Raw genomic sequence first — 20,830 nt, 5'->3', positions numbered from 1 at the left:
TAAACTCCCTAACATAACTTGACAAAGGATACTTGACTACAGGAAAAACAATGATCCGACAAAGACTGAAAGAAACCAGGGAACTAAATACAAGCAAACTGATGATACAACGAGGCACAATTGGAGAGGCACTAATGGCTGGAGGGAGCTGATTGGTTGACAAAAGGTAGAGGGCAGATGAGAACAGGTGGAGATGAAAACCAAACAAGCAGACAGGATATGAACATGTGACACAGGAAAACTTGACAAAACATGAAACAAACTAAATCTTATCAAAACCAAGTCAACAAAAACATATCATGACAGTTAAAATCCAGATCTGATTCAGAATTTAACATGTGCAATCTTTCGAGCAAATACAATGTATTTCTAACAAAGGGGATAAGCAGTCGAGCTAAATGAAAAAAGTAAATTCTATTCTTTTAAATAGGTGCACATGCTCACTGTTTGGCATTGACTTATTACGTAATAGCTCATTTGTAAAGTTGTAATAAGGAACTCCATATTGACAAGTGGGACCAAAGCGTGTATTGAGCATGTTCAGATGCTAACATTCTTGTCAAATCTCATCAGATTAGGCCTCAGTGTTGTTGCACTTACATAGGATCTTATCACATTTTTCAACTAAATCCACCCAAATTCTGAAAAAAAACAGTAGAATCATAAAATGTGACACATTGTTTTCAGAGCTGACAAATGTTTAAACTTTGGCAGAGGTCCCTAATTCCTGGATGCTTTTTATAGTCATTATCCATCCATCCATCCATCCATTTTCTGAGCCGCTTATCCTCACAAGGGTCGCGGGAGTGCTGGAGCCTATCCCAGCTATCATCGGGCAGGAGGCGGGGTACACCCGGAACTGGTTGCCAGCCAACCGCAGTAGACATTATCCCTCAAGTTTAAATTAATAAAAAAACATTTAAAGGGAATCGAAATCCCATTGCTTGAGCCACAGTCAGAGGTACTCTTGGCCTTATGTTGTGTCTGCAAATCTCTGACATGTCCAAACGAGGGACCGTGTCTACTTAACATCCTCTGCCGAAGCATGTATTCATTCAATTCTCAAAATCAAAATATTTTGCGGAATGTCCGGAGAGGTACAAAATACAAGTTGCGCGCACACACACGTGCACACACACATGGATACGCACACACATGCACGTGCACACACACGTTGTTTTGTTTTCTCCCTTTCTTTTTAATTTCTCACAGGTTATTGCAAAATTGCTTCTCACTCCTTGTCTTTTTATGATGATGCATGTTAATGACAAATGTGTGCCGTATGTGCCCTGGTCCGTTGCCTACTGTTTACTGTTTACTGTGTGTGATTTTTTTGGGGAAAGATTGGATGATGATTTGGTTGCATTTTTTTAAAAGACCCTGACTAGATTCATGTCATGGTCTTAAATTATGAATATTCTTTGGCAGATTTGTGCAGTGTGCCTTAGTGAATGAATAAGCAAATTAATCATTCAGTTAATCAGAATGTAAAATTACTCCATTCCCCATCTTACAGAGGTTTATGCCCCAGGTTAAGGAGTAGATACTGTGCTCAACGTCTCAATATCTGACATAAGTCTATTAACATCATCGTGCCTTCTTACCTGCATAGTAGAGGTAAAAACTTTTAAAGATAAGCTTGTGCAGTTTTCAGTGGTAAATTTGATTTAGCCTTGCGCATATTCAGGAGACCAATTTAACGGCTTTTGTTATCCCCTACACTAAATGCTATGATAAGAGCCATAAGATTCCTGATAAGGTCATGCAGTGTATCTTTTTTTTTTTTTTTTTAAATAAAATTGAAAATGTTGTGACTTACAGCACAAGTTGTGAAACTATTAAGCAAATGAGAATTTTTTTTGCCAGCTCCTTACACACACAAAAATTAAAATATTTGTGGAGCCTGCACTAACAAATAAATATTAACCACAATGAAATGCATTCAAAAGCCACAATTGAAACGCTAACATTAGATGAGGTCCTGTGTATTTTATGTGTGAAGTACATGACTACAAGTAGTTTATTACTGTATATTTTCCGACATGGCTCTCAACTGCAGCATCAAATGTGATTTAGGCCTTTCCCTCCCAGAAATTCACAGGGGAACATACTGACCTTTTCATTTGACCTGATGCCTGTCAGTCTGTTGTTTGATATGCTGACACCTCCAGTAATTGGTCTTTCAAGTCCACCAACAAAACTAAATGCTAGCTGCAAGCATCAAATGGAATCCTTATGAACCCAATTAATAAGATGGGGAAAATGAGCCCACAAGGGAGAAACGCTGATTAGTGCAGTAAGAAGGTATGTAAAAAAAAAACAAGCTCCCACATTGGAAATAGTAATGGAAGCTCCTTCATGATTCATAGTGTAAGTCTATAAGCCATTTATTTGATTCAAAATGTCATATACATATACAAGAACATATCATTGTAATAATTTGCTGTTTCTATTGACTTAGTTTTCCCAAAGCAAAGATGTAGTATTTATAGTGCTGAATTTGTGTTGCTTGTGTGAGTTTTATTTTGTAGTTTATCATCAGAACCCGGGGGGGGGGGGCATAGATGATGTGCACATCCATAATTTCAAGTAAGCCTGTTGAATTTGAGACCACATTTATGATGCTGGATTTCCATGCTACTCTATGTTGGGCAGGTTGCTCTTATCCTAAGGCTGTATTTACACTATAAGTCCAAGTGGTGAATTTTTGTTAGCATGGATTTATAGCTAGGCAATGGCCTTCCTGTACGACGTTTGCATGTTCTCCCCATCTGTATATTCTGGCTGAAAGGTCATATTGACACTGCAATGAAGGAGAGGAGAGGATCAGGACTCCTGCACTCGGTAGACCCACATGCTTCCACATCGATGAGAATTCACATTCTTCATTCACGTCAATCACATTCTTTCTCCCATCTCCCGATGCATCTCTGGAGCTCAGCCACAGCGATCTGACCTCTCTCACAAGGCTCTTCTCCCCCTATTGCTCAGTTTGGCCGGACGGCCAGCTCTAGGAAGGGTTCTGATCATCCCAAACGTCTTCCATTTCAAGGTTATGGAGGCCACTGTGCTCTTCAGAACCTTAAGTTCCAGAAGCAGAATTTTTTTTGTAACCTTGGCCAGATCTGTGCCTTGCCACAATTTTGTCTCTGAGCTCTTCAGGCAGTTCTTTTGACCTCATGATTCTCATTTGCGCTGACATGCACTGTGAGCTGTAAGGTCTTATATACACAGGGGTGTGGCTTTCCTAATCAAGTCCAATCAGTATAATCAAACACAGCTGGACTCCAATGAAGGTGTAGAACCATTTTAAGGATGATCAGAAGAAATGGACAGACCCCGAGTTAAATACATGAGTGTCACAGCAAAGGGTCTGAATACTTATGTCTGTGTGATATTTCAGTTTTTCTTTTATTTTTATTTTTTTTAAGAAATCAGCAAACATTTTGACAATTATTATAATATTATATAATATATTAATAATATCAATATGGGGTGCTGTGTGTACATTATTGAGGAAAAAAATTAACAAATGATTTTAACAAATGGCTGCAATATAACAAAGAGTGAACAATTTAAGGGGGTCTGAAAACTTTCTGTACCCACTGTAGGTTGGCTATATCCAGTGTCATGTTGGTCGTCTTGCATTTAGTGAATAATAATAATAATAATAATAATAATAATAATAATGCTATAACAAACTTCCCCCTAAGAATCAAATAACAATTACTGTAATTTCTCGTGTATAATGGACACCCATATATAATACGTACCTCCAAAGTTGACCTCAAAATTCTGGAAAACCCTTCTACCTATGTATAATGCATTTTTACTATGCATGATTTTGCTTCTACCCGTATGATCAAAACATGAAGTATTATCTTTATTTTGTTCGTTTTTTCAAATAACTATTCCGAAGTTAAGCACTTTATTTGAAGACGTAATACTTTATTTTTATTTACTTGCTCTTATTTTGAAATTTACAGCCCAACTTTTATTTTGTAAATGATCATACAGTGATCATATGTTGGATTACCCAGGCAGAATTTGTAAAATGGGTACAATTCTTTGAAGAAAATATGAAGATCCAGGCAAAACACATGTAATTTTATTTTAATGGGATTCAAATGAAACTGTCAAGCATTTCAGAAAAGCATTTTCATTAAACAAAATATAATCATAAAGGAATTAATGATGGTGGTTGTTCAGTCATCAGACGTATTTAAAACAACAATATTTCCCAAATTCTGCCAGCTTATGTAAACTTATGAGCACAACTGTACATATGTGAAGTCATACATACACATATTGGAATACAAGTGTAGGCTACACCTTTCTCATAACCTCTAGGTGGTGTCGGCATATTAGAATGAAAGTGTACAGATTTTTCATAACCTGTAGGTGGCGGTGGCATATGAACATGAAAGTGTACACCTTTCTCGTAGCCTCTAGGTGGCGGTGGCATATTGGCATGAAAGTCTACAGCTTTTTCATAACCACTAGATGGCGGCATACGTTTATAAAATGTGATTTTTTTTTTTTTTTCCTTTTTCCCCTATACCTATCTATAATGTGCACTATTGACTTTTCACACTTTTTTGGGGGAAAGAATGCGCACGAGAAATTACGGTAGATTATTTTTCCAAATCATTCAGCCCGAATTCTGATTGATGACGAGGTCCTTTTAATCGGCTCACATCGTTAAAAGCTTATTGGCTTTTGTGTCTAAAGGTTTAGCCACATAAACACTCGTGATTTTGTGGCTAACTACAAATTAATGTGGCTAGGAAATTCATCACAAAAACCTGTGTAAAAATGTACAGAAACAGTAATGAGCATACTGTACATCATGTGACTACTTGTTCGAGTGAACTTTTTCACAGCTGTCATTTTTTATTTAGTGGGATGCAGCGTGGCTCAGGTGGTTCAGGTGGTACAGTGTCTGAGGTCTTAACACGAAGGTTGTGGCTTCGTCAAAATATTCTTTGGCAAACTATTCTTGAATCAAGATACTGAGTCCCCATTTGGTTCTTGTGGAAGATATCAGGATTAAAGTATTTTGAGTATCTTAAAGGTAGAAAAAGTATTTCCAAGTGAAAGCCCAGCCCATAAATACAATGTTACAAAAATGTAAAAACAACTAACTTTATGCTTTCATAAATCAAAAAAATACATGTAATTATTTTTAAGATTAAAACATGTTGCTCTGAAGCAAACTGTTGAATCCCTTAAAGATCAGCTCAAGCTTTTAATTATTTCTTCATTTATTTTTCATCCTCGTCCAACAATGCGCTTGTTGCAGTATGAGAAAGGCAGCCTTACTGTGGCAGACCTTGACAGTTAGCCTGTTTGAAGGAAGCGAGTGCGACACCTACTCTGACAAGGGTTATGAGGTTCTCTGCTTCCCAGCAAGTTCCTCATTATCAATAGCAAGTAGGGACTTCTACATATTTCTTGTACTCTCGGTTGATCCCTTTGTAGGTTGTGTCTTTTATTGCACACATTCAGACAAGAGAGCAGGTGGGAGACAGATATCTGATGTACGGAGTAGCTTAATGAATTCTATTTGATTTATATATGCCTTGGTTCATTTCTGCTCCATGCTGCTGTTAATGGATGAATTTGATCAAATGCATAACAGGTAAAAGGAGGCGGCACAGGTGGCCGTCTGGTTAGAGCGTCAGCCTCACAGTTCTGAGGACCCGGGTTCAATCCCCGGCCCCGCCTGTGTGGAGTTTGCATATTCTCCCCGTGCCTGCGTGGGTTTTCTCCGGGCACTCCGGTTTCCTCCCACGTCCCAAAAACATGCATGAATTGGAGACTCTAAATTGCCTGTAGGCATGACTGTGAGTACGAATGGTTGTTTGTTCCTATGTGCCCTGCGATTGGCTGGCAACCAGTTCAGGGTGTACCCCGCCTCCTGCCCGATGACAGCTGGGATAGGCTCCAGCACCCCCGCAACCCTAGTGAGGAGAAGCGGCTCAGAAAATGGATGGATGGATGGATGGTAAAATGACAACTTAATGAAGAAGAAAAAACAGAGAAGAATGCCAATGCTGCAGAGAGATGTGTGTGTGTGTTGTACTTAAGGTTATACAATAGATGAAAAACAGTGGAATAGTACAATGCAATTTATACTGCCGTATCAATCTGTTGGCATTGCGTTTATCATGACTTGAAACAAAACAAAATTAACTACAAAGCTATTTGTGAATCATTGTAAATGGAACTGGCAGTGCTGGTGAAACAGCTTGTTAGCTATTTTACATATTTGATTTGTTGCAAATGACCTAATCAAACAAACCCAAACAATTTCAGACATTGTACATAACATTTTCATGAACTAATGTCAGGCATTAGTAATGTAGTCGTTGACACTGCTGACTTTGATAAACTGATGCTGGACTGGATTCCAAGTTAATTGATCTGTGATGGCGAGTAGTAGAGTGTTTGTTGTAGTCGTGTAGTGTTTTTTCAACTTAATCTGTTTAGGATAGGCTCCATCCTCACTCGTTGTAACCCTGAACAGATAAAGTCATAAAAAAACAAAAACAAATGGACCTATAATGTAGGAAGGGAGGCATGATCGGTTGCTGAAATGTGTTCGCGACCACTTGCATGGCATCCTTCATGTGATTTATAACAAAAATAAATTCCATAACCTACCAAACAAATGCTTTTGCCACAAACTTTGTGCATTGTAGAATTTAGAATTAAAAAAAACATACTTTTTACCAATCATCGTTGGCAAATAAGACAGAACGAGGAAAGAAATAGAATAAGGTCAAAGAAATGAAAACTCAGCAGAGCCACATGCTGTGGCCAGAAGCCCTTAACCAGCTCCCACTGTGTAACAGGCTGAGGTGGCTGCACCGCTACCGTTAGTAATGTAAGGTCACCTGCCAAAAATGGTCTCACTTCACTTCCCTTGTATCCTATACTATTGATTTCAAACACACTCCAGAGCAGCCTGCACAGCTCTGTGAAATTTGCATGTAAATCCCCTGTCGGTTTCCATTACGATTAATATCCATTCTCATTGTTTCTGACATCTTACTTTTTTATTTATTTGTGGGACACGCAAGAGCCACACTTATTCTTCCTTGACGTAATGCTCTGAGAGTGCCAGACAGGGAGCACACAAAAGGATGCGTCCTTTCCAGTCCATATCGTAATAGGCTCCGTTAATAAAAAATTATTCATCAGACAGAGGAGAAATGACGGTGTTAAAGTAGTGAGTCAACCTCTGTGAGAGACTGCATGAGTAAAATCTCGAAAAGAAGCACAGGATAATTAGAGTGAGATGGAGGAGTAATATACAGTATCTACTCTGTTTAGGGTAACCAAACATTCTCATTCTTCTTATTATTATGCTATCAAAATCCAGTCTAGTATAAAAATAATATGCCAATTCTTATTCAACTCGAGAGCAGCAAAAAAAAAAAGTCTCCTTGAGAGAATGCATACTTTCAATCGAAGATTGCTATCATATGTTGTCGTCTTCACATCATCATAGTGCTATATTCTTGCTTGGGGACATATTTTATAGTGTATTCTTACACTTTTAAATTTTAAATGGGGCATTAATTCTCCAAAATCATATGTTGCAACATGATACAGTGGAAATAACGGATGCCAGTGTTGTACCTGAACAAGTTCAATGAATGAAAGTTCGTGAACTAGTTTATATTTTGTGCGAACATGAACCAAACTTAGTTTGTTTCTGCCTCATGAACGTAATTGAGAATGCGTTCATTCTGGCATCATTCAAGAGTGCCAGGTTTTGTTAGAGACCTCCAGGACAAAAATCAGTCTGGACACACAATATAGGTATGAACCTTCATATGTTGGGGATGAAAGCCATATTTGGCAACCACCATTCATGTTTACATTCGGCAGGCACGTCGCAGCAGCCTGTGTGCGCGAGTTGTGTTCAGGGACACCGCATAAAGGGAAGCAAATGTGTTCTTTGTTTTTTTTGTAATGCAGTACATTGTAGCGTATTTTTTATTTTTTTTTTCTTTCTGAGCCGCTTCTCCTCACTAGGGTCGCAGGCAGTGCTGGAGCCTATCCCAGCTGTCATCGGGCAGGAGGCGGGGTACACCCTGAACTGGTTGCCAGCCAATCGCAGGGCACATACAAACAGACAACCATTCGCACTCACAGTCACACCTACGGGCAATTTAGAGTCTCCAATTTATGCATGTTTTTGGGATGTAGGAGGAAACCGGAGTGCCTGGAGAAAACCCACGCAGGCACGGGGAGAACATGCAAACTCCACACAGTCAGGGCCGGGGATTGAACCCGGGTCCTCAGAACTGTGAGGCTGACGCTCTAACCAGTCGCCCACCGTGCCGCGATTTAAAACCAGTGGTATAAAATATTAATTATTGGATTTAAGATAACAAGACAATTTCCCAGCTTTGCATTGTCACACGCACATCCTCTTTAATCCCTGTAACAAACGTTTCAATTGTATGTGGTTGTTGAGAACACTGGAATATTTGCAGTGTGGCATTTGTGTTGTGTGGGGTGAAACATCTCATCCGGTTCAGTTGACAAACAGATTTGACATCAGACATTCAAATTTGCAGAAATACAATCACTAGTGCCGCTATTGTGATGGTAACGCTAAGGCAGTCATGCAAAGTTCTTAAAATATCATATAACATTAAAATCCAGTGACGATTGTGATTAGTTTCTCCAGAGTTGCAGTAGCTTTCCGCCACCTGTGGTTGTCTCTAGTGCTCCATCCATTGTCCCAGACAGAAGGAACAAATGTCATTGTTGCTTAATGAAGAGCCACCAAACAGCGGGTTCCTCACCTTCTGGGTCATCAAGCCAGTGTCCCTAAAAATAAGTCTTTGTTGGTGAGACTCTTCAGGCTGGCTGGCGGTGAAAGTTAATTAATTTAGCGTCCGAGTGAGAAACCAGACGTGTGTGTCTCAGCTTTGCTGAGCTCCTTCGGACTGGCTGGTAATTCATTTAGCATCCGTGTGCAGAGTTAAATCTCCCATGGGTCTCCTTTGATACGTACACCATCTTTAGATGCCTTGTGTACGCAGACTGGCTCAGCGGGGCACACAAGGCAGGTCGTGTCCATTACAACATCATTGTAAACATTGATTGATTGATTATTATTTGCATCAGAATGCTTTAGTTAAAACACTTCACAATCACACTGTCATAATATGAATTTTTTTAATGTTTTGTAATGTAAGAATTGATGAGATCAAATTTGTCAAGGAATGCAAAGTTATCATGTCCTTTCACCATTGTTCCTGTCATACTGTGTTGTGTGTTTTTGTTTGCACATTAAGGACAAAAGTCCTGTTTTTGTTTTAATTAATTTTTTCAAAGTCCAATCAAGCAACACGTTTTTCGACATGTTTTTGTGATTTTAGGGTGAAAGTTTCAGCTGGCTAGTGTGGACTGAATAGGTGGCAACAATGAGGAGATGAAAATTCAGTATTTTGAGGGTAATAGCCCATCAGAAACATACTGGGGAAACAAAGAATTATGAACTAGTTCATTTTTGGGGTGGTGAACTCCCTTCAAAATTTTGAATTATGAACTGAACTAGTTCACCTTTGGAACGGTGAACTGAAGTTTGAACTAGTTTGCATAGAAAATGAACGTTCCCAATACTGACAGATTCAAGTACTTTGAAGCAGCAGTGCCTCAGTACGTACCCTTTTCATGGGCCAGGATCCTTCGAGCAATATTTGCAGTGAATGGAGCTCCACTCAGTGTAAAACAGAATTTCAGAAATGTGTCGCGTATATTGGTTTTGGATAACAACGTAATTAACTTGGAAAATAAATTTGTTGGAAGGTGTAAATGCCTGCGTTTACTTCTAGTGTACTTAGACATACGTCGAATCAACCTATCTTTTCTCGAAAAGGGACACCACATCACTTTTTATGTGTAAGCTTTAGGAAAAGCGACGAAAACCCTCTATCAATCTATGTTATCTAAAAGGCTGCTACATTTATGAAATATGAGTTCTCGATTACAGCGTTTTTACTGTTATACTCAAACACACACAAAACACAACAGGAAGTGCAATTTTATAGAAAATAGTCTTCAATGTAAAAGGGTAAAGTAGGTAAAGTCCGTAAAATACAGTAAAGTCAATAAATATAATCAGTACCTGTCTGCTGGCAACGTTTGTCCAAGGATTTAGCACCCACATTTAGCGCCTACAATGATTTGTCATCATGTCTTGGGCCTCATTCACGAATAAATGCATAGAAGTGTTCTTACTCTGCGCACAAGTTGAGCATATACGCAAAATCACCATCAAATTCATGACACCTGCCTGCCAGCCAATTTTCTTCGCACCACCGTACGCATGTGAGTGAATTAGCCATCAATCAATTATCACTTGGTAACACTCAGGCGATGCTACTTTAAACTGTCACCTTTCTGTATCTGACTAAGACGATCATGCCATGTAGTTGTTTGTATGCTCAATTTCAGTACAATATCTAGCCATGCAGCTTAGATGTTGCTTGTCTCTATTCTATGCTTTGTCCTCTTTAAATAAGCATTCTGTTCCCCGCTGGCCCTTGCTCAGTGACTGTGCTTTATTGTGGAAAATATGTTTAAATCATATTTGTCAAATACTTTGTTGTAAACTACACAAATCCTTTAATTAACAAAAGAGTGAAAAGTGTGCCTTCCGTTTCTGTTCCCTTTCCTCATTTACTCTTCATGTGCCCACAGGTGTTATGTAGATGACAAAGCCTCCAAGGTGGCCTGGCTCAATCGATCAAACATTATCTTTGCCGGTGAGGACAAGTGGTCTCTGGACCCCAGAGTCGATCTGGTTACCAAAGGACAACTTGAGTACAGCCTACGCATACAAAAGGTAATAATAACCCAAGCGGTGACAATATAGAGGAGACAATATGCATAGCTGTGTTAAGGAGGTTTTCATGTACTTATAGCTGTTGGCATAATTTATCCAGATTTGAATATGCCATGCATATTTCTTCATAACATTACAATTGTACAATCAAAGTTCAAAATAATGGAAAAGTAAGTGGTGTGGACAGTTGCAATTCTACTGCACATTTGCATTCAAAACCAATCAAACATGAAGGCGTCATTCGTATTTTTAGGCTTATAAGAGTATCCTGAAGGCACTGCCTTTGTTTTGGCAGGGTTTGTCGCCTCCAAATAAGACAATATAAGTATTGCATTTGGGTTGTAACCTCCACAAAAAAAGGAAATTGTATGTCATGCATTTTGCTCACATATGCATTTTGCATATGTAGAGCATAATCAGAGCAGTGATGCTTTCACTAGGAATGACACTTTTCTTTTTTTTTTCAGATTGAGTGCAAGTGCAAGTCACCAATTCTGAGTACTGATACTTGATAATGCCAAAATGTCTTTCAATTGTGATGAAAATGTGGTTTATTCTAATCTAATATTGTTCAGAACACAAACGCGTTTAGCATGGCATCAGTTTTGTCACTGCCACTGGTATGGAGAGTATATATATGTTTACTACCAGTATCACTCCACTTACTTCATCAACTACTCCCCCCACTTGCAAGAAATAAAGAGATTTTGATGTGGAATACAGGAATTCTTGTATTTATTATTGTGAAAACGCATATGCTAAGTGCTTTTTTTTTTTTTTTTTTAAGTAATCTTGGTCATGATTATATTTTAAATTGGTTAACTTGGTTAACTATTGTCTGTAATGAAATAGTTTAATTAAAACGGTGTGTTGTGTAACTACCCTGGCACACATGCGACTGAGGAAGACATAATGTATGATATAAAAACAAAGCATCACCTTTTTTTTCTTCAAAGGACATGTACGGTACGTCCATCATGTTCTTTGTGATTATAAAATATTAGTATTAAATATGAATTTTAACATTCTGCATTTTTGTGTAGGTGGATGTTTATGATGAAGGGTCGTACACCTGCTCCATACAGACTAAGCAGCAGCCGAAGCCTTCATTGGTCTACCTCATTGTACAAGGTAAGCTTTATCTAGTTAAAATTAAGAAGAAAAAAACAAAGCTATATCACTTGCACAGGCAGAAATAACAGCACAGCCGGAGATATAAAAATCCGACTGTCAATACTAATTTATTTTTTACAACAATAATTATTTATAAAATGATGACTCACAATACCATCAGCAGATGGAAGCCACGCAATAGCTGACCATAGAACTTCTTGTACGAGTATGAACAGAAGATATGAACCAATAAGTGCGTATTTAAAGGTCAATATGTGAATTGATGCTTCTCTCTGAGATTCATAGCAACAAATTACCCTGTCTTCATTGAATCCATTGTGTCGGATTATTCACTGCTTTATCATTGAATGTCCTGTGTCTACCGTAGTGATCTTCATCTGTTGAATTTCCACCTATTGCGTGAAACTTTGTTTCAAACGCATCTCTGGTAAATACTGTAAATACATTTTCTAGTGGTATGTTGTCAATATGCTTGATAAAATTGTCTTCAGATTTCCTCCCACTATCCGAAAAAATTTTTATGTTCGACCAATGATTCCCAACCATGGTGGTGTGCCCCAATAGTGTGCTGTGAGAGGTCATCAGCGGTGCTGTGGGAAATTATCAAATTTCACTTACCATATTTTCATGGCCAAAAGGCGCACCGTATTGAAAGGCGCAGTCTCAGTTACAGGGTCTATTTCTGTATTTAACAGATACATAAAACACACCATATTATTTGGTGCAGGCATGGTAAAACATACGCTAGCTTAAAACATACGGTAGCATACATGCACGCTAAAACAATGTTTTAAAAAGGCAGCGGGAGCAAAACTGACTTCGGTTGTACTTTATTGAAGGATTTACCAATGTACCCATATTATTTTTTTATCAATCCTCATCCACAAATCCATCAAAGTCCTCATCTTCTGTATCCGAAATGAACAGCTGGGCAAGTTCTCCATCAAACACGCCAGGTTCCCTCTCGTCATTGTCGGAGTCGGTCTCGTTGCCTTGCGGCTCCTCAGAAATGATGCATTCTTTTCCCCGTGAAAAAATGTCTTGCTTTCAAGGGTAACCTGTTTGGCAATGCACCAGCCAACACTGAGTCTCATGACATCAATACAGGAGTACAGATTTTTATTTCAGAGGGAAATAGCGCAACCTGAGACTCTGTCCCTGACCTGACCTGTACTAAGGTCCCTTGTGGACTCTCCTACCCCACTGAAGGCAGGATTACCGGAGCTCAGATTTTTTAAAGTCTTGCTAAAAAGGTCTCGTGCATGCAAAGAATATCACAGTTCTCCCGAAGGATGTCAACAACTATGCAGCAAGTTTTATCGTTGCCCTCTGGCCTAAACGCAGGGCACAGTAGCTTGTAGCCATTAGTGATGTTTATTATCTTGGTTGATAATGATGGCTGACTTGATGGTACAGTTCTTTTGACTGTACTGATTGACTCAAATCTGTTCATTGAAAAGATGTTTTTAAAAGATTTGTTTACCAAAATGTTCACTGCTTTGTCATTCAGTTCAGGAATCAGCCCTAAGGGTTACGTTCACATCAACACGTTCACTTAGATGAGGGATGGTGCAGTCATAGTACACAGTCATTTGTGAGAGAAAAGGCTTTACTTTTAGTTAAATACAGGTACATGCACTAAAAATACTGCACGCAGAACGCAGGGTCTCATTATTTAATAATGCATAGTTTATATTCTTGTATCACAGCTGTGGACACAGCAAATACAGACCGCTAGTGGCACACACTGGAACGGAGGTCAACCAAATGCTCAGGGAGCAGGTGTTCGGTGTAGTACTCAGTTTTTTTCCTCAACTTGGTATCTTCAACATAATGGAAAGCTCCGTCCATCACTTGTGCCTTCCTTACCATGCCATGGTAGCTCATTTGTTGTGTTTCGCATGACTTGGGATACCGTAACACTGCATTTAAATTTTCCATCATTTTCTCCATGTCATTTACTGTACAACTCCTCCTAAATCTCTTTCTGTTGTCACTCTGAAATCACTCCGCCTCCACCTCTTCTATCGAATGCATCATTTGACATCTCAACAATTTAAAAATGTTAAATTCGGGCGCACTTGCTGTTGTGGCACTACTTTCAGCTGCGCAAGCTGGAACATACACAATGAATAGGTTGGTGGACAGCACTGTGCTACTGTAAGTGCATTGTGAAAAGGCCTTAAATCGTTTAGTTGCAATCATTGCCCAAAAGGTTGTGCAACAAAATATTGTGTTAAGGATATTTTTACCCAAGTGAGTTTCATGAGTAAGTTTTTTTTAAAAACAAGGCTGTTAGAGCATGAAACTAAATAAAAATGTCTGATTTTTACATGCTAATTTTTAATCGACTATTGTCATTGTCAGTGATCATTGTAGGGTTTTCTTTCCATAATAGAAGGGTACCGAACTTGGAAGTATGGCTTAAAATTGGAGTTCCGACATACGAAATTGGATCAAGCAAATCAATGTACATGAACTTCAAGTTTCAGAGATGCACTAAAATACTTCAGAAGGCTACAATAAACTGCATTGTGTTGAGTTGTATTAAAAAAAAAATTCTTAATAGTTGATCATGGTTGCGGGGCTTGGCAGAGCATGTAACTAGCAGATCTAGCAGAGTCAGAATTTCTAGTTTCTAATCTTTGCTCAGGCCTTCTGTGTGGAGTTGGCATTTTTTCCAGGTACTCCAGCTAAAATAAGCTCCAGTCTACCAAATAGGATTGCCGGTAGAAAATGAAAAGATGGATGATCTTGGCTGCTCAAAAATGAATGAATTGTTTTCAGAACTATGCAATATTATAATTATTTTATTTCTTGTAGTTTACGTTTTATGTTCGATCTTATGTACATCACATTGTTACAGCTGCAGCTGTTGTTTAAATGCTCTATAAGTTGATTTGAGTTGACTTGAACATTTTTAGGTGTGACCTTTCCAACTTCTCAGTTGCCTCCTGTGTGTCAGCCATGTGGTTGGCTGATGAGCTCCATGTCTTTTATTTATTTCGTATTATCCCATTTGTGCGTGAGTCTTTCTTTTACGGATTTGGCTTGTGCACATTCAAGGTACACGCATTCTCCTGTAATGACTTCTGAAACACCCACTGTGTGTAAGCAGCTCGTGTGTGCAACCTCCCAAGAGATGTGATTCATTGAATTCTGAGGCTGGCTATAAATCACAGAGAACAAAGTGTTCCTGAGACATGTGAATGCCATCGAAATCCATTTCCATATCTATTCCAATATGTCATACTCTGTATAAAATCCGTTTTTAAAAAGTAATTTAATGAGGTCCATCAATTAAAAGGGTGTGCGTGCCTTTCTTTAGATAAGCATCGCCCGACTTTTCTTAGTCCACAGACCAGGCAAGTCACTTTGACGTATGCGATCGATATACAACCCCAATTCCAATGAAGTTGGGACGTTGTGTTAAACATAAATAAAAACAGAATACAAAGATCTGCAAATCATGTTCAACCTATATTTAATTAAATACACTACAAAGATAAGATATTTAACATTCAAACTGATATACCTTATTGTTTTTAGCAAATAATCATTAACTTTGAATTTTATGGCTGCAACACGTTACAAAAAAGATGGAACAGGTGGCAAAAAAGACTGAGAAAGTTGAGGAATGCTCATCAAACACCTGTTTGGAACATCCCACATGTGAACAGGCTAATTGGGAATAGGTGGGTGCCATGATTGGGTATAAAAGAGCTTCCCTGAATTCATTCACAAGCAAAGATGGGGCGAGGTTCACCTCTTTGTGAACAACTGCGTGAGAAAATAGTCAAACAGTTTAAGGACAACGTTCCTCAACGTACAATTGCAAGGAATTTAGGGATTTCAAATTGTTTTGGGAAATTGTGATCGTCGTGTCCTCAGGGCCAAAGAGGAAAACTACCATCCAGACTTTTATGCACACGAAGTTCAAAAGCCAGTATCTGTGATGGTATGGGGCTGTCTTAGTGCCAATGACATGGGTAACTTACACATCTGTGAAGGCACCATTAACGCTGAAAGGTACATACAGGTTTTGGAGAAACATGCTGCCATCCAAGCAATGTCTTTTTCATGGACGCCCCTGCTTATTTCAGCAAGACAATGCCAAACCACATTGTACACGTGTTACAACAGTGTGGCTTTGTAGTAAAAGAGTGTGGGTACTAGACTGGTCTGCCTGCAGTCCAGACCTGTCTCCTATTGAAAATGTGCGGCGCATTATGAAGCGTAAAATACGATAACGGACACCTGGGAATGCTGAACAGCTGAAGCTGTACATCAAGCAAGAATGGGAAAGAATTCAACCTACCAAGCTTCAACAATTAGTGTCCTCAGTTCCCAAACATTTATTGAATGTTGTTAAATGACCCTGTCCCAGCTTTTTTGGAACGTGTTGCAGTCATAAAATTCTAAATTAATGATCATTTGCTAAAGGCAATAAAGTTGATCAGTTTGAAGATTAAATATCTTGTCTTTGTAGTGTATTCAATTAAATATAGGTTGAACATGATTTGCAAATCATTGTATTGTTTTTATTTAAGTTTAACACAATGTCCCAACTTCATTGGCATTGGGGTTGATCAAAATCAAAACAAATGATTCAAAATCCAATTCACCATCTCACCATTAAGATGACTGCTTTGAAAACTCCAAGCCGTCAGTAGTGTTTGAAACAGAAAAGCTCCTCGCATGTGAAAAAAAGTCAGTTGGCGCTGATTTTTTTCCCACCAATTATTATGACATGATATGTTGATGTTCGGCCGTCGGGCTAATGTGGTCGGGACACATTATGGCCGTTGGGAAGTCGGTGAGCGTACTGTATATAGGTCGGGTGTGTCATGAGTCAGCTCGAGGGCCATCACCGGCCATAGGAACAGTTAACTCTATCAAAAAGTGCATTATGATATTTCACATTCACAGGTCACTAGACTTACAACAGCCTCTGGAATGTGGAAGAGTAAAAGTGCTTAAGTCCATGGCAGACTGGATGCAGATCCAAATTTGACGAAGAACACCCAAATTTTGGTTGCTCCACCCAGAGTGCTGGCTTGCGGGTGCGTAAATGACAGGTTTGACTTGACTGAAGAATCCGCACAGCCAGAAAGGTGCGCAGCTGTGGACCTTTTCTGACTTACACGCACAAGACAGTATGCCCTTTAGTAATTGAGTTCATTGAAAAATACAACTTCATTGCTGTTTTATCTTGATTTGCACCAAAATCGTATAGTTTGTATTTTATTTTTGCCTCTATCCCATCCCTTGACAAAGTTAAATTTAAAACAATAGTTTTATGGCTTTATCCGGCGCACGAAGAAGTACAATGTGACTCAAACAATATCTCTGTCAAGGCAGAATAATACTAATTTGGATCAGGACCAATTCGTACAGATACACTGCTCATTCTTCCTTTCCTTATGCCTTGATCAGACTACAGGATTTTGGCCCGACTAGCTATCGCGGGTGATTTCTCAGATCAGGCATGACATATTTTGTTGGGAACGACAAACGTTCTTGTAGTGTGACATAATGCACGACCAACGATTTGGCCCTACTACTACTATAGCCAAAATGAAAATGAAATGAAGTCTATGATGTTTTTTTTTTTTTTAATATCTTCCATGTAGGGTGACATCAACGACAACTCTCTGACAGCGCACCTTGACATCGACCAATAGGATTGCGTAATGTGACTGGCGCATTGCACCCCGTCCTTGCCGTTGTCAACATAATTGGTCGCCGTTGACAACATTTATTCAAGCGCAGAAATCAATGTTTACCGACGCTTTAGAGCATGATTCGACAGAATACCGGCACGTTTACATACACCCATTAGTGCTAGCACTAGCTTGCTCGACTACATAATGATTTGTTGCCTGCTTGCGAGCCATATCGTATAAAAAGTACGTGAATACACCTCAAGCACCACCTTGAACGTCCTCTCCCGAGCACCGGTAATGACCAACACACGATTTTCCTCATTTTGTTCTTTTCTGGCGGCACGGTGGCCGACTGGTTAGAGCAGTCTGGCCTCACAGTTCTGAGGACCGGGGTTCAATCCCCGGCCCCGGCTGTGTGGAGTTTGCATGTTCTCCCCGTGCCTGCGTGGGTTTTCTCCGGGCACTCCGGTTTCCTCCCACATCCCAAAAACATGGATGGATGTGAGTGCGAATGGTTGTTTGTTTGTATGTGCCCTGCGATTGGCTGGCAACCAGTTCAGGGTGTACCCCGCCTCCTGCCTGATGATAGCTGGGATAGGCTCCAGCATGCCCGCGACCCTAGTGAGGAGAAGCGGTTCAGAAAATGGATGGATGGATGGATGTTCTTTTCTTCCCCACACAATACCTTGGTGCGATCCATTGTTGTCATCGCCACGGTAACAGGTGTATCCGGTCGCGTTGACCAGTGACAGGTTTTCTTTTTACACCTCTCCGACGTTGTTCCATTTTACAAGATAAAGCCCAGTGATCGTAAAAAACAGGAATATGGTGGTATTGGAATACATGTCGTGTAGTGTTGCCACTGTCTGACCGAGATACAGCAAGAATTGATGGCAGTAGTCTGACATAGTGCAATCGTGAAAGACCAGATTTGTCTTGTAGTCTGATCCAGGCCGCCTGCCAAGCAACAAGTGAAGAAACAGACATTAATACAAACCTAAAACTTTTGAGAATGTGATAAATTTGATTAATGTGATGCTTTGCCAAAATCTACTGTAAATTCACCCACATGAAACACACTCTACCCAATTAAAAAAAAATAAAAAATCAAACTCCATTTTACGTTTAACGACTATGTCCTTGGTGCCGAACATAGCCCCCCAGTAACAGACCCAAGTAGAAGAACACATAAGCAATGCTGACAATTTTCTGCTTGCAAATTGGAAAGCAAACGATCAGACAACACAAATTTTGCAGTGTAAGGAAATTGTGGTGAACTGAGCAGGACTCAGAGGAGAAAGCAACAGGGGTCACTATGCATGACACGAATCCTGATGTATCAGCCTGTGTTCAGACAAATCCAATTAGATCTTTTATGAAATGTAGAATAAGCTTTTCAGATGGGTAGTATCGTGTGTGTGCACGTGTGTTTGTGTGTGTGTGTGTGTGTGTGTGCGCATGCGTGTGTTCATTTATTGAGTTGGTTTTGTAATTGATAAAGCTATATTTACTATAGAGACACCACTCTCAGGTATCAAAAATACATGTTTGTTTCTTTTGCATTAAAGTTTGTGCTCATTGGTATTCAGGAGATTAACTAAATTAGATATTTTTAATAATTTCAGTTTACTGTCGAGAGTTTTTTTTGCCACAAAACCCATGACTCTTCCTGCAAAACCAAATTATTGCCTCAAATCAGACCCCGAGTCAATCAAAATGAAAAACACCACTGAACAGTCATGACACATCACATAAAAAAAAAAAAAAAAAAAAAACACAATGATGTAGAAATGATCTCTGTTGTTCACAATATGTTAAAGTATTTGGAAATTAGCCTCAACAAATTATGCTATAATCAGTAAATAAACAGGTTTTTTGTATTTCTGTCGCTGGGTGGCATGGAGGGGTATTAACTGTTATAGATCATTTGTGGAGCTTAAACATTCCCAGTCATTTTCTACATTGGCCTAAATCTACGCTTTTATTATTTGATGTATTTACATGTTGCTGTCACATTTTTCCTGCTTTTAATAGTCAGTCAAATACGTTTCCCTTTTGACCCCTTTTTATATCGTATTTTTAACCCTAGTTGGTTTTACTGTTCAAATTGTCTAAAGCATGTTAACTGTTTTAAACTTTACATCAATGTTAAAGTAAACATTATTATTATTAATAATCCATAGCTTAGCATTGCCACGTGCCATTTTAAACTGCAGTTTACTATTTCTTACCATTACCAAAGTACTGTAACGTTTACTGTACTGTCATAAGTCTATTCTTTTTAGTCTACAGACTCAGGTCAAATGCAGAGTCCAAAGCAAACATGGTGAAGCAGCAAATGTTTTTTTTTCTTTGGTTTTTTTTTGCTTTAAATCAGGTAAAGCACATTGAGTTACATTGTGTATGGTATGAAATGCACTATATAAATACATTTGCTTTGCTTGCTTTGCTTTAGTTAGGCGATCTTAACCAATCTGACCAGGCAACTTGGATTAGATCCACAAACTGTTCTCCAATCTTGCTTTAATAACCAGCTTTTCCTTTAGGATGCATTTGCATTAAACATTCATAAAGATCACAGGGGCAGAGGAACTAGAAAGTAACAGACCGTGTGGCTAGACCCGTGAACAGCTGTTCCTTGCCTGTTGTGACCTCTTTTCAATGTTTTGTCCACTGAGATGAGATGTGTACATGTATTACAGTCACTTTCTCTTGATAAGAAGAATTATTTATTTTTACAGTAACATTTTACCCACTTCCCAAAAGGAGACTATTATATCCAATCCACTTCAATACATGTAGTTTGTGGTTTTGACCGTTAACTGGCATGACCACATCTGTTCAAATGTTTTAAATATACATTTTATTGAGTTGAGGCAGCAACTTTGTTTTGACATCACAAAAATTCAGACTTTAAGACACAAACAAATATTTCCTTCCTCACAATTTGTCTTTGACTTTACCCCGTTGTTGTACGGTATTTATGGAAGTGTGTGTCTGTCTCAACAGTCTGGCCCAGGAAGTAAAGTGACCTTTAATGAATTATCACGGGACAATCGGAGCCATTCAAGTGATGCCTTTGAAGCCACTTCACAAAACGCAGCATCTTGACACCAACTTCCTACTGCATGTTCTTCTAAGCCTTCCATGTTTTTGT

General features: G+C 39.0%; 1 protein-coding gene across 2 annotated transcripts in view; it reads left to right on the top strand.

Moving 5' to 3' along the window:
• The window catches only part of lsamp (limbic system associated membrane protein), a 311,500-nt gene that overhangs the window by 250,317 nt on the left and 40,353 nt on the right, over positions 1-20,830 (top strand). For both annotated transcript variants that reach the window (XM_061681099.1, XM_061681098.1), the window contains 2 exons: positions 10,729-10,873; positions 11,917-12,004. In XM_061681099.1, the coding sequence (XP_061537083.1) occupies positions 10,729-10,873; positions 11,917-12,004 (233 nt within the window). The remainder of the gene's footprint in view (positions 1-10,728; positions 10,874-11,916; positions 12,005-20,830) is intronic.

This window comes from Phycodurus eques, chromosome 7, assembly GCF_024500275.1.
Source record: "Phycodurus eques isolate BA_2022a chromosome 7, UOR_Pequ_1.1, whole genome shotgun sequence".
Taxonomy (NCBI): domain Eukaryota; kingdom Metazoa; phylum Chordata; class Actinopteri; order Syngnathiformes; family Syngnathidae; genus Phycodurus; species Phycodurus eques.
Note: the sequence above shows the minus strand (reverse complement) of the source record. Positions and strands in the feature narration are given on the sequence as shown.